The sequence below is a fragment of the Melozone crissalis genome, unplaced genomic scaffold (assembly GCF_028551555.1).
Source record: "Melozone crissalis strain CALT ecotype California unplaced genomic scaffold, PUWL_Pcris_2 ptg000013l_1, whole genome shotgun sequence".
Classification (NCBI taxonomy): domain Eukaryota; kingdom Metazoa; phylum Chordata; class Aves; order Passeriformes; family Passerellidae; genus Melozone; species Melozone crissalis.
This window is the reverse complement of record NW_026535791.1, coordinates 11795231-11808815: the sequence shown is the minus strand read 5'-3', so window position 1 is coordinate 11808815 and position 13585 is coordinate 11795231. Positions and strand designations below refer to the sequence as shown.

Genomic DNA, 13585 nt, shown 5'->3' with positions numbered 1-13585 from the left:
TGCTTATGTACCAAGCAGTTTAAGAGGGCTGGCAGAACTTGTCAGGCAGTGCCACAACAAACCCAGGATTTTTATTTCTGTGTTTCTAACTTAACTTTTTGATCTTGTCCATGATTTGCTCTTGCTCAAAGCTGGTTTTGTCTCATGAAGTTTGTGCAAAAGCTTTTTAGAATTCCATGTAGAGAAAAGGGATATGCATTTTACCCATTCTAACTGCAATTTTTAAAATACAACTTGAGAATGAGTAATATCGCAAAAGTAACTATTTTAAAAGGCTATTTTGAGAAAACAGAAAGAGCTATTACCTGTAAACTAACATTTGCTGTCCACATTTAGAAATAAGAAATAATTAGTGCTACTTCTGCATAAAATTTGTAAATTTCTCAGTATTTGTTGTAGCATTTAAAGAATATCTCCTACACTTACTTTGATTTTATAAGGTCTCTGAATTGTGATTTAAGTAAATAAGAGGATTGATTTTTTTAATTATTATTTTTTTCACAAAGTAAGCAGCCATTCACCCTGTAGCAAGCAAACTAATACAATGTGGCACCTGGGACTATGTAAACAGCATAAAGCACATCATATGTGTAAACTATACCAAAAAGAAAAGAAAAAAAACAACCAAAAAAACCAAAACCAAACAAAACACAAACCCAGAAGCTGGTAACTCTGATTTAAGCTTGTATTTCAGGTTCTATGGCCTCTGAATTAAAGAAATAAAAAGACAAAACAGTATCTTGTGTTTGCATTACAGATGCCACATCTAAAATACAAACATACTGTCTTTGTTAGGGCAGGCTAGATATGTAAAGGCAAGACCAAATTCAGTTTCTCCTAACAATGATTTCTGTTTACCTCAGACTGGAAGGAACCACCTCCATACACAGAGAGGAGTTTCCAGAAACTCCCAAATCCCTAAGTAAACTTGAAAGCTGCACTCCTCACCACAGCACCTGGGCTCCTCCAACACAGTGCCGTGAGCAAAGTCCTGTCTGCTTCCCCAGTGCTCCAGGCAAAATTCTATCTGGAAAGAAGGGGTTTTGTTTGGTTATTTTATTTCCTTTTCCCCTGCTCTCTCTGTGGACTGGTTGCAATTATTGGGTAGAAAAAGGCAAGATGGTGTTAGAGCCCTCTCTGTGGTCTCACTCTTGCAGAGAGCACAATCCCTCAGGTGACCCTGTGTCACAGGGCTCAGGTGCAGCTCTGCCAGGCTGGCATGAGAGCCCTTCTCACCTGCCTTCCACCTCCTGCCCTTTTGGACTGTGCCACGTGCTGCCAAGACGGGGTGACTGTCCAAGACAGGGTGACTGTCCAAGACAGGATGACTGTCCTTCCACAAGCGAGCAAACCACAGCACTGCTCACACGGCTCTGAGCTCAGCATCGCCACACTCATGGTGGGACTGAAGGGACACAAGGGGCAGCAGCCAGGGCCTCCCCAAATACAGGGCTGCCCTTACGTGCATTTTTCTTCCCAATTAAGAGAGGGAAGATGTGCCAGTTCTCTGGCTGACCTGCTCTGCCACAGCAGGCAAGAAGCGAGGAGGGGAACCTCTGCTGAGAACATGGAGAAGAGGCTTTTCTGTTTCCATTTGTCAGAGTTCAAAATTGTAACATATGTCAGATGCTGTTTAGCTAACTTACATTTCTACAAAAGTCCTGTCAATTATTTGCTATCTAGGGCTAAGAACTATACAACAGTGCCCTGTCCAGCTCTAATATCTCCCATAAACTTACAGTTAACTCTCAGCAAGAGACAGTTTCTATTAGTGGAAAAAACATACTTCAAATAACCATGAAAGTTAAGCAGAATTTGCCTGGATACAGACATACTGATTCACTGCAGAGCCTTACGAAAACTAAGAAGAGAAATAAAAAATAAAAATGAAAACATGTATTTGCTGTCATTGTTTTTTTATTTTATGGTTTTTTGGTTTTTTTCTGCTGGAACACCTGATAATTCCCTATTGAATAATGTCACTGGCAGCCTACACTAATTCAGTAAAAATTCAGGTACAAATGTCAGAACTAAAGCCACAGTCAGGGATGAAAGTATCAACACAGGAAACTGCTGCTAATTTTATGTAATCCCTTCCATACAAACAATTGCTTTGGAGAACATCTAAGGGAAATGGCAATACAGAGTAAACCTCTTTCTGTTTCCAAGTGTAAAAATACTGTAATATAAATAAATAATAAATAAAATATCTGAACTATTTAACACCTGGATTGAAATACAATTAAAATCCTGGTTTCAAATGCAGACATGCATTGTCTTGGGCTGTTTCTTGTGACATATATGATGGTTCATCACGACTCAAACCCCCTGTAAAAACAGCATTCATTTATTGCATGAGGACACAGGGGAAACTGGAGACATCTGACTCCTAAAGAAAGAGTTCCTGGGACCCTGAGGCTGTGAGAAGAGGAAAACACAAAAAAAGCTTTCTAACTCTGAAACTCAGCTTATTCAGCTCTCAGAAATACTCTCATTTCCAGAGGTCACATCAGTCTGTTCTCTAGGCAAAGAAAGTTTCTTCCAAGGACACATTTAGCCAAAACCCATGCATTCCACAGCTCCACATAAAAAAGGGTACCAACTGTGGGAGTTGCTGAGCAACCATCTGAGATTTATTAACTCAATTCCTGGAAAGCATAGATGTTAGCTATGGAAATTCAGGCTTGATTATTTTACCATTCCCTCCTGGTACCTCAGCTTATTGAAAGAAAAGGTAGTGCAGCAGGGAACTACTTTTAAGCAGCCCTGGTTTGCCCCCTGAAAGAGAATCTTTGATTGAATCTACTTTATGGGAAAATCACCAACCTTTCAAGCCTTCTTCATCCTTGAAATAGAAATAAGTCAGAGGAGGTGATGAGACACAGTATCCACAACTCTCATGCCTGGACTAGCCAAACAGTCTCCTTCAACTCCCTTCTGTCCTGCTCTGCAGGCAGCTTCTGGCTCCTTTCTCCTTCCTAATCAGTGCCAAGGAGCCAGACACGAGCACAGAATGCAAATCCTGCTTCATTCTGGCTCCATGTGAAACAAGTTGGATTTTCATTTGAATAGCACTCTTCCTTGCTTCCTGAAACAGGCAGAGAGGCACACACAAAGACATGTGGCAAAATGCACTTTGGACAAGCCAGTGGAGTGATCAGGTTATGTGAACCTTTTAAAGTTTGAAAAGGGAAGCACCTCACTCAGTAAAAAAAAAAATCCCAGTAAAGTTTTACAGCTCCCTGAGGACTTTCATAGCAGGTGTTAAGGTATGACAGTGAAAGAGGTGGTCTTTCTGATCCCTTTCATGTTCTCATTAGGCACAGACAGCAACAGATATATTACTATCTATCAGCAGGAAGGAGAATGAAAAGCAAAAACGGCTTGGGTCTGCTATCACAGACCCTCAAAAATGGTCCCTAGCTCTTCAGGAATCAAAAACTTCCACCTGAAAAAGCAGTGACTTAAGATGAGTGCAAATGTTCTTTTGCAAGCTCAGTGATGTTATCATTAGGGGCACATCGTTTGCCATCTCATTTCTGCCAGTGCTCCAAATTGCTTGAAAATGTTTCCTTCAGCCACCCTTAAAAAATGGCAGATGTTTAGAATCCATGGGAGTTTAAAACACTGTCACAATCTACAGGAACTGATTTGTTTTCCTTCATGGTCCTTACCCAACAGGGACAATTTGTGTGCAAATAATCTTCTGTTAATCAAAAGATATGGGTTCAACCTGTTTTTGCCTGGTGATACAAATAAACGTGCTTTATGGGCTCTCCTGCAAATATCATTTGTAGATCCAGGCTGCTTAATTCTTCATTGCTTCTGCCAAAAAAACCAGAGCAGCTTTTCGCTCACAGATACGTGGCATGAACACCTATGCCCTAGAACATGTAACTCAGAATTAAGAATGACAGTGAAAAAGAAATTATTAGAATTGCTTACATATAACAACTTCAATATTACAAGATATCAGTAAAAACAACCCCATAGTGTTTTTCCCTAAGTACATCAATGCCACAATTTCTTGCCAATGCTTGGGTTTTGCTTCACAAATATTTAGCATAGAACTGGTGCAACTTTATTTCTGCTCCTGTTACTATGCAATGAAGAGTAAATGTACTGTAATGTTCAACAGCCTATCACAAGACACATAGGAAAGTGAAAAAACTTACTCTGTATATGAATGATCTGAGATTCCGCCTACTAAAAACAGTCCCATGCATTTTCACAGCTCAGACAGCAGCACTGTACAAGAGACTTGGTGCTACACAGTGAATATTTCTGAAAGTAACTAACTGTACAAGAAAGTATAACAGACCACATGACTGTCATATGAATATCCTTGCACAATATTAATCCAGTTTCTTTCTATTATTACTTGCCAGCGGTTTTATCTTACTAAGTTACTCATACATCGACTATTCAGCAAGAATGAGAGTTACAAAAAGATACTTTAAAACTGCCTCAAATGCATTGCAGGCATGGGGCGAACACAAAGTGAGTGGATTCTGCTACTTATTCTAAATACTCTGCACTTTAAAAGGTCCATTTGCATGGGCTTTCTTTAGGGTAAGGAGCTTAAAAAGGAAAGCAATTAAAACAGGACCAAAAAAGCTTACAGAGGCAACAAAAGATTAAAAACTTGGTACATCTCTGGGAAGGTGAAAGCAAAACTGACTTCATAGCAAGGCTAGTTCACTTTTGCTGGCATGTCAGCCTTGTGCAATTTCTACAGATGAGGTTTTGAATAGCATTCTCACTGCTGGAGTGGGAGCACCACAGAGAGCCCATCACTGCTCCTGCTGAAGTTCTCGTCAGTACCCTAAATGCATGCATGCAATATCCTCTGATACATATGGATGAAAGTGGGGAAGTCGTGGAGTGCTGATGACTCAATTAATTAGCCTGTGCTGGACGTTCACAAATTAAAGGTAAGCTTTGCAGTCTGCAAGTCTGTCAGCACACAAGTTTCATATTGCTCACATCAGCAGTTGAAAACTCTGTGAATAATGAAAAGGTAACAGAAGAACTTTGAAAGTATTAATACATCTGTTTTTAATTACTGCTAGAGGGACTACAAAAAAAACCAAACATCTAAGATGATTAAGGGTGTGGGACAATTTTTCTGTGAGGAAAGGCTGAAGGAACTGGGACTGTTCAAGCCTTGACAAAGCTTGACAAGGCCTTCAGTGTGTGAAGGGAGGGTGAAAAGAGGAGCTAGGCTCTTTTCATTGAGGTCCAGTGACAGGACCAGAGGCAATGGGCACAAACTGAAACATGGAAAGTTCCCTCTGAACATCAGGAAACATTTCTTCATTGTGAGGGTGACCAAACACTGGCACAGGTTACACAGGGAGGTTGTGCAGTGTTCATCCTTGGAGGTATTCAAAATTCATCTGGACTCAGTTCTAGACAATCTCCTCTAGGTACTCACTTTGGGCAGGGGGCTGGAGAAGATGGACTCCAGAGGCCATAGAATCATAGAAAGGTTTGAGTTGGAAGGGCATTAAAGATCATTTAACTCCAACCCCTCCACTGTGGTCAAGGATGCTACCCACTAGATCAGGTTGTTCAGGGCCCCATCCAACCTGGCCTGGAAAACTTCCAGGGATGGGAAACCCAGAACTTCTCTGGGTAGCCTGTTGCACCCTCACAGTAAAGAATTTTTTCCTAATATGTAATCTGAATCCCTCCTCTTTTAATTTAAAACTGTCTTCTCTTGTCCTATTTACATCTGTCCATGTAAAAAGTCAACCTCCCTCTTTTTTTGTAAGCCCTCTTTAAGTGCTGGAAGGCTGCAATGAGGTCTCCTTGGAGTCTTCTCTTCTTCAGCCTGAACAGCCCCAACATTCTTAGGCTGTCTTCATAGCGGAGATGTTCCAGACCTCTGACCATCTCCATGGCCCTCCACTGGACTTGCTCCAACAGGTCCCTGTCTTTTCTGTGTTGGAGACCCCAGAGCAGGATGCAGCACTGCAGGTGGGGTCTTACCAGAGCGGAGCAGAGCAGAATTCCCTCCCTCGCTCTGCTGGCCACAGTGTGTTTAATGCTGCCCAGGATGCTCTTGGCCCTCTGCACTGCAATTGCACATTGTCAGCTCCTCTCCAGCTTTTTGTCCATGAGAACCCCTAAGTCCTTTTCTGCAGGGCTTATCTCAATGAGTTCTTCTACTCTGTACTCATGTCTGGGACTACCCCAATCCAGGTGCAGCACCTAGACATTGAGCCTTTGACCACAACTCTCAGGCTGTATCCATCCCACCAATTCCTCCCCACCTCAGACATTCTGTGATTCCATGAACCATAAATTATTAGAGGTGAGAAAACTGACACTCCCACCATCATGCAAATTTCTCCCTAAATGAGCAAGTGAAACTCAAAACCCAAGTGTGTAGGTATCTCCCTCATTAATTAGTATTCTTGCTTCCAGGAGCTCTTGACCATTATTACTTAAGTCTCATCTTAATTAAAACTGTGATCTTAATTAAGCAGGCTGTGACCTGCTGTCCTTCAGCTTCTTCAAGACTTGGTGTAAAATTCATACCTTCCAAGGGAGTGACCATGGACTCCTATCCAAGTCAGTGGGGAGAAGCATAAATTTCATCATCTAAAACAGTATGGACTTTCTGTTCCCTGGAATAACTCACCTGCTCCTCTGAACTCTGAACTCAGACAGTAATCTTAAAATGTAGAAGAAAGAAAGGTGTTTTGAGTTAAGAGATGTAATTCCAGCAGAGATCTATTCTGTAAACATTCCACCTGCTTTTAAGGGAACTGCTCTGTCAGGGAAGAGGAAAAAGATTAAGGGAGAGAAACCAATACCTGTTGCATCCTCTTTATGAGAGCTGTTGGTTCAGAAATAAAATGTTAGGCCATGCTTGCTGCACATCCCACAGACCTCTTCCAAATTACCTGCTTACATAGAGACATCCTTGTAAACCTACAGTCAGTGGTACTTAGGACAGCTAAAATATTTTTTAAAAAAAATCAGTAAAACAACCAATAAATTTCTGAGTTTCCACATTTCCAGTTTCATCCCCCAGGCAGAGTCCTGCTAAATGGAAAACTCAATCCAGGCAGGTCAGAACCAAATAACCATCATTTAAGCTGGACTTTTCTCACTCCCATTAGAGCAGAGCCTTTGTCTCTGCTTCTGGTTACAGCAGTGGCCACATAAATTAATGATTCATCATCTTCCAACCTGCACTCTTCTCATGCAGAAGACATAGGATGACTTTCACAAACATCCCTAACACCTACAAGACCTGAAAATGCACAGGTGACTAGAACATGAATTACATCATGCTGATCTCAAAGAGGCTGAAGGATCACAAGTTATGGAAAGGTCTTGTTTAAAGAAACAAGGTTTCAAACTCCCTCAAATTTTGGACAGCCTCAACTCTGCAAGAGACTGAAGAATGAATTATCTGGATCAAACTTCCCACATAAAGCATTTTATTATTTTAAAATGGAGAACGTGGTGGGGGGTAAAGAAGCATGTAGCAATGTGACAGGAGATCAGAAGTATTTTGGATTGTTCTGTCAAAGTCTCTCCTGATCTAGAGATAGTAGTTTCACCCAACGCTTCCCAGGACCCTGGAGACCAGGGTGAGTTCCTCATGTTGTTCCAAGTATGACATTTTAGGAACATGAAGTCTTGATGTGGACTGACACATCACTAGTAGTATTTCGAAAAAGCAGCACCATTCAGTCTTACTGCTACACTGACCCTCTGGCCTGTGCATATACTCTCCAGTCAAGACAAAATACGCCAGAAAGTATGTAAGGCAGAGATAACCTCAGTGGTAGCTGTCCCCGTGATCGTGTTCATGGGATCCTTTCGGAGACGGTGCCAGGCGCAGCCTGTGTTGGACAGCCTGCCCTCGGCCTCACATTAACCTGCACACAGGCGCTGACAGCTCCCTCTCCATAATGAGGGATGTACTGAAAGCAGGAGGTTACGGCAGGGCTGCAAGCCAGGACATCGGGCTCATCGAGGACATCCTCTCCTGGCCAGCGAGAAGAGCCAGCACTTACACAGGCAAAACCTGGGGGAGTGTGGGACACAGAAGGAGCCCCGTGTTCCCGGGAGGCCTCCGCCTCCTCACAGCGCCCTCCCTTCCATCCTGCCCAAGGAATCCGAGGACCGCACTTGAAGAGGACGCAATGCAATGCAAGGAGCAACACGCGTTATGTCTGACTGAACTCTGCCGGGAATGTGCTGCCGTTCAGTCTCTTCCGGCACCTCTGGGAAACACGCTTCCCGCAGCAGCACACAGCCCCTTCCCACAACCCACTGCACTCCACGCCTTCCACGGGCTGCGGGCTCTGAGTCTGCTGGGTGGGGCCAGGGCGAGCAGGAGGCGGAGAAGGAGGTGAAGGAGGAGGAGGAGGAGGAAAAGGCAGCAGGAGAAGGCAGCGGTGGTGCCGCTCCCGCCCCTCCGGAACGCTGCCAGCCGGGAGCCGCTGCCCGGCCGGTCCCGCCCCGCCGGCCGGGAACCTCCCTTTCCGCCGGGAAGGCGACGCGGCGCTGCCCAAGATGGTGGCGGGAGGGCTGTGCCTCTGTGGGCTCCTCAGGTACCGGGGCGCGGGGGCGGCGCGTCCTGGCGGCGGGTAGGGCGGGCGGGAGGCGGCCCCGGCCCGGCCCGGCCCGGCCGCGCTACTCCGGCCCCCGGGGCGGGCCCTGCCCGGCTCCGCGTTGTGCCGCGGGCTCGGATGGGTTAATGGGCTTTTCCGCCGCTGCCGGCCCAAAATGAAAGTGCTTCCTTAGGTGTCGGTCGTGAGGCGTGGGTGGCCCCTTCGGTAAACGGGAGCGGCTGAATAAACGCTGTTTGTCGCAAGGCTTAGAGGCACCGCGGGAGGAAGCAGGCGCTGTCCCTGTGGGGCTCCTCGCTGTCCCAGGAAAGCTCCCGCTACTGAGCTGTCAGGGAGGCGGTGCAGGGCGAAGGGAGCATCCCTGGCAGTGACTGGGAGAGCAGAACGAGCAGCTGTGCACAGAGAGACTGCACAGGGCTGCTCGGGACAGCTGGCATCGCTGTTCTGCCTCCGGAGACTGGGAAGTGTAGGATGGAATAGGAGATGCCTGGCCCCAGTAACCCGGCACCAAAGCAGTTCACAGTAGGGCAAGCCAAACAAGAGATTGGGTGGGGAAAAAACTCTTTAAAAATTCATTTGGAAGTCGCTCTGCTGGTTGTGTATTGCCAGGTTGCTAAGGGCATGCAACTTTTACAAAGTGCACGTGGAGATAGATAACAAATGTTGGGGATGAATAAATAATAAATGATTGCAAGGTCACAGCAGGGGAAAAAGAGATCTTTGGATAAACAAAGCAGAGTAGTGATTTCATTTCTGTAATTGTCAGTCATACACAGTGATGGTTTCTCAGATTAGAAGAATTCAAGAAGTTGTCAAACTCCCTGTAGCTCTGCTTTCAAGCCCTTCTCGCTCAATGCATACACAGTAATTCTTTAAAGCAATTACATATTTTAAAATTTCTGGCTTGTTTCAGATTGCTGTGCTCATTGTTACTCCCTGCGTTATTTCTAAGTGGAATTTTGTGCATCTGCTTGGTGGTACTGCTGTGGGGAGTACGGCTCTGGATACAAAGGAAGAAACAGTTGAGGTCTGCAGGAAGAGATGGGAAGCGGCCGCTGCTGGTGGCTTTTTTTCACCCCTACTGCAATGCAGGAGGTGGAGGGGAGAGAGTCTTGTGGTGTGCCATAAGAACGCTCCAGAAAAAGTAAGCATATGTGTTTATCAAACACACTACATTTCATTCTCAGCTTCTGTTGCTATTCTTTATGCATATGTTGGCATTTTACATATCTAAGTAGGTGTCATTAATCTGCTGGTCTTAAATTTTATTTTACATCTAAGTTGCATGTGCTTGCATTTTACTTCATCCCTTTAGATTTTGATATTCCTGCTGTGGCACCTCTCACTTTTTTCCTTTCTTTCCTTGAGAAAACGTCTTCTTCATCAGTTTTCCACTACTGGCATGGAACTTTGTACAGTCATAACTCCTCAGTAGATAACTGATCATCTTTATACTTGCCTCTTGGTGCAGGAGGCAAAACAAATTAATACCTAAAGTGGATTTAGCATGGGCACATACATTGATCTGCCATCATTTGTATTTTGCTCATGCTGTGCACTAGACAGGTATCTCCTAATGTAGAGCAAGGAGTTCTGAGGTCTGTAGAATAATACTGAGCTCCTTTTATGTTTTACTCAAATTAAAATATTCCCCAAGTTCTCAGCCATATGTTTTTCTGCAGATCAGAAGAAACCTGTGGAAGGATAAGGAAAAGCATTATTTAGTTAAAATGATTTCTGGGCCAAACATTTGTTCTCACATTCTTTTTGAGTACTTTTAAGTGGATTGTAGTTTAGTTTCTTGCTGAAAAATAGGAAGAGAGGAATATATGAAATTCTTTTTCTTTGTTCTTGCAGGTACAGAAATGTAACGTGTGTTGTTTACACTGGTGATAGAGATGCCACTGGAGAAGAAATAGTAGAAGGCGCTTTCAGAAGATTTAATATTAAATTAATCCATCCTGTGAAGTTTGTATTTCTAGAAAAACGCTTCCTTGTGGAAGCTTCTCTTTATCCTCACTTCACTTTGCTGGGACAAAGTTTAGGATCAGTGTTCCTTGGCTGGGAAGCTCTTCTAAAGTGTGCTCCTGATATTTATATTGACTCAATGGGTTTTGCCTTCACAATTCCCCTCTTCAAGTACCTGGGAGGCTGCCGCGTTGGATGCTACGTCCATTATCCCACTATCAGCACGGATATGCTCTCAGTCGTGAGGAACCAGGATACCAGGTTTAACAATGCTGCCTTCATTACAAGCAGCCCTCTCTTCAGCAAATTTAAACTTGTCTACTACTACTTCTTTGCTTTCATGTACGGCTTGGTTGGTTCCTGCAGTGACGTGGTCATGGTGAATTCTTCTTGGACACTGAATCACATCCTGTCCCTCTGGAGAGTCGGGGCTTGCACTAGTGTCGTGTATCCACCATGCGATGTTCAGGCTTTCCTGGATATTCCACTGGAAGTGGAAAAGAGCACCAGTGAATATTCCATTGTTTCTGTCAGCCAGTTCAGGCCTGAAAAAGATCACCCTCTGCAAATCAGAGCCTTTGCTAAATTGCTGAAAGAGAAGAGAGTGGGGCAGCAGCCATCGCTGAAGCTGATCTTAATCGGCGGCTGTCGGAACCAGCAGGACGAGGAGCGTGTCAATAAGCTGAAACATCTGTGTGAAGAGCTGGGAGTCAGTGATGATGTGGTGTTCAGGATTAACATTCCCTTTGAGGAGCTGAAGAGACACCTGGCCAAGGCCACCATCGGCCTGCACACCATGTGGAATGAGCACTTTGGGATAGGTCAGTACATTTCCTGAGTGTTCAGCTGCTTGTCCCTAGGTGTCCAAGCACAGAGGTCTGCATGCCAAGCAGGTGTCCAGCTCCTGTTCCCATTGGAGGCAGTGTAGCTGCCTGCAGGACCAGTGCAGATGATGCACCACTAGATGCTACTGTAGTGCAAGCTGAAGTGCTATAGTCATAGGCTGTTAATTCTGTGCATCCTCTGGGCACCTGAGCACACAGCGAGTCCTGTCTGTGCTGCCCAGGATGTCCTGCTGACCTCCAGCTGTTACCCTGCAAGCTCATGGGTCACCCTGTTGTCCTTGGGTTAGGTTTGCCAACCTTCCAGAGCTTCAAGAGGCAACAGGTGCTTCCCTTCCAGCACCTTAAATTGTGCCCTGATTGTGCTCCACTGACTGCAGGGGAGCTTAGAGACAGTTCATGTGTAGACATCCATGTTAGAGATTTTGGTTTGTTTCACCTGCCTCATGTGCCACTTGAAATGTCCCAGGTATGTCATGGGGCTCCAGCTGCTGCTTCAGGACAGGATCTGTGAGTCTCCCACAGATCCTATCTGGTACAAATAAGCCCTGTGCCAGATGCCACCAGATACCTTTGGTCATCTCTTTGCATAAGGCATCTCTGCTGAGGCAAATGTATGAAGCCCTTAAATTGGTAGGTGTAGCATGGAGCAGAATGTCAGAGAGGAGCTGGGGCCCAGAATTAAGGTATGGGTCTCAGTTTATTTGGATTAGATTAGTCCTGACCGTGAAAGACAGTGCCAGCTTGCCCATCTGTTATAAATCTACAGCAACCGGGTAAGTTAGTAGCCAAGCAGATGGATGCCATACTCTGCTATAATGTGACTAAACTGAAGTTAATGTCTTCAGACTTCAGTAGAAAACAGGTTAAGTATCAGGAGTAGTAGTTTATGGTCTGTAGAAGCTTTATATAAAAAACATTAACACTGAAGTGTGAATTGATATAAAAAAAATTGACACTGAAGTGTCTCTCAGAAGCAACAGCAAAATATTGGAAATTATGTCTTCTCTTTTTTTTCTTTCTCCTACAAAACAGTTAATTTTTTTTTCAAGGGATATAATCACACTATGATTTTGAATTTGAGCAGGATTCAACCTTCATCTAACAGCCTTTTTTTTTTCTGTAAAAAATCATATTCCAAAACTTCGGAGCACTATTTATAGTAGGCAATGTTTGAGCTGAGGGAATTGATAACAATCAAATCAGAACTGAGAAGAATCAGCATTTTTGAGGTCTGTTCTGGAACCATGGAGGAGAATTGAAGTACATTATACTTTGTTCATATCCCACAGCTTTTGGCTGAGGAAAGCTTACTGATTCCCATTTCATTAAAATTTCTTCCATCAAAAATACAGATAACAATTTTTACTAGTGTCTTGCTGAGTTGTTAGAAGCTATTAAGATTTGTTCATCTGCAAAATACTGAACTTTGGAATATTTTCTCATTGAAATATGCAGCCAGCTTTTTTCCCAGTATCTTTCCAGACATTTAAATTCAGGTAAGTTCCAAGACCCACAAATTAACCAGTTACATCTGATTTCTAATTTCAATTTTATGTGTTTAAGAGAAAGTGTCATTTCAGTCCTTAGAACTGAAAAAATTAAATTTGTGTTTCTTATGGGACCATTTTCACTGTATTTTTTCCAGGTGCTTTGGAATGGCAGTCTGTAGTGAATTTTACTGTTGGTTTAACTTTCCAGTGTTAACTTCTGCCTTGTACAGAAGGTCAAAGCACATGATGTGCAGACTCATATCAGCATTTTCTGTCTCTCTTACAGGAGTAGTTGAATGTATGGCAGCTGGCACAGTTGTCCTGGCTCACAATTCTGGTGGCCCCAAACTGGACATCGTGGTACGCCACGAAGGACGTGTTACAGGCTTCCTGGCAGAAGATGAGGACAGTTATGCTGAGACAATGGCTTACATCTTTTCTTTGCCTCCTGAGAAAAGGCTGGAGATCAGAGAAAGCGCTCGTCGCTCTGTGCACAGGTTTTCTGACCAGCACTTTGAAGACACATTCCTGTTATCTGTGGAGCCATTATTTAAATAAGTGTATAGAAGTCAAAATGAACTTGAGTAAAATTACCTTTTTATATTTGATTGTGTGGCACATGTAAATATATGTAAGCTATGATCCCTTGGTTCCATTCAATAAAAAGGTTGTTTTTCTTTCTGTC

The 13585-nt window shown here is 43.8% G+C and overlaps 2 protein-coding genes across 2 annotated transcripts in view; one reads left to right on the top strand and one right to left on the bottom strand.

Annotated features, from left to right (window-relative positions):
* Positions 1-13585, bottom strand: part of NEK3 (NIMA related kinase 3) — a 72054-nt gene that overhangs the window by 17226 nt on the left and 41243 nt on the right. The window lies entirely within an intron of this gene.
* ALG11 (ALG11 alpha-1,2-mannosyltransferase) lies at positions 8458-13581 on the top strand. Its single transcript, XM_054272206.1, has 4 exons — positions 8458-8579; positions 9511-9741; positions 10455-11386; positions 13187-13581. The coding sequence occupies exons 1-4, from the start codon at positions 8542-8544 to the stop codon at positions 13456-13458; spliced, it is 1473 nt and encodes a 490-aa protein (XP_054128181.1). The 5' UTR covers positions 8458-8541; the 3' UTR covers positions 13459-13581.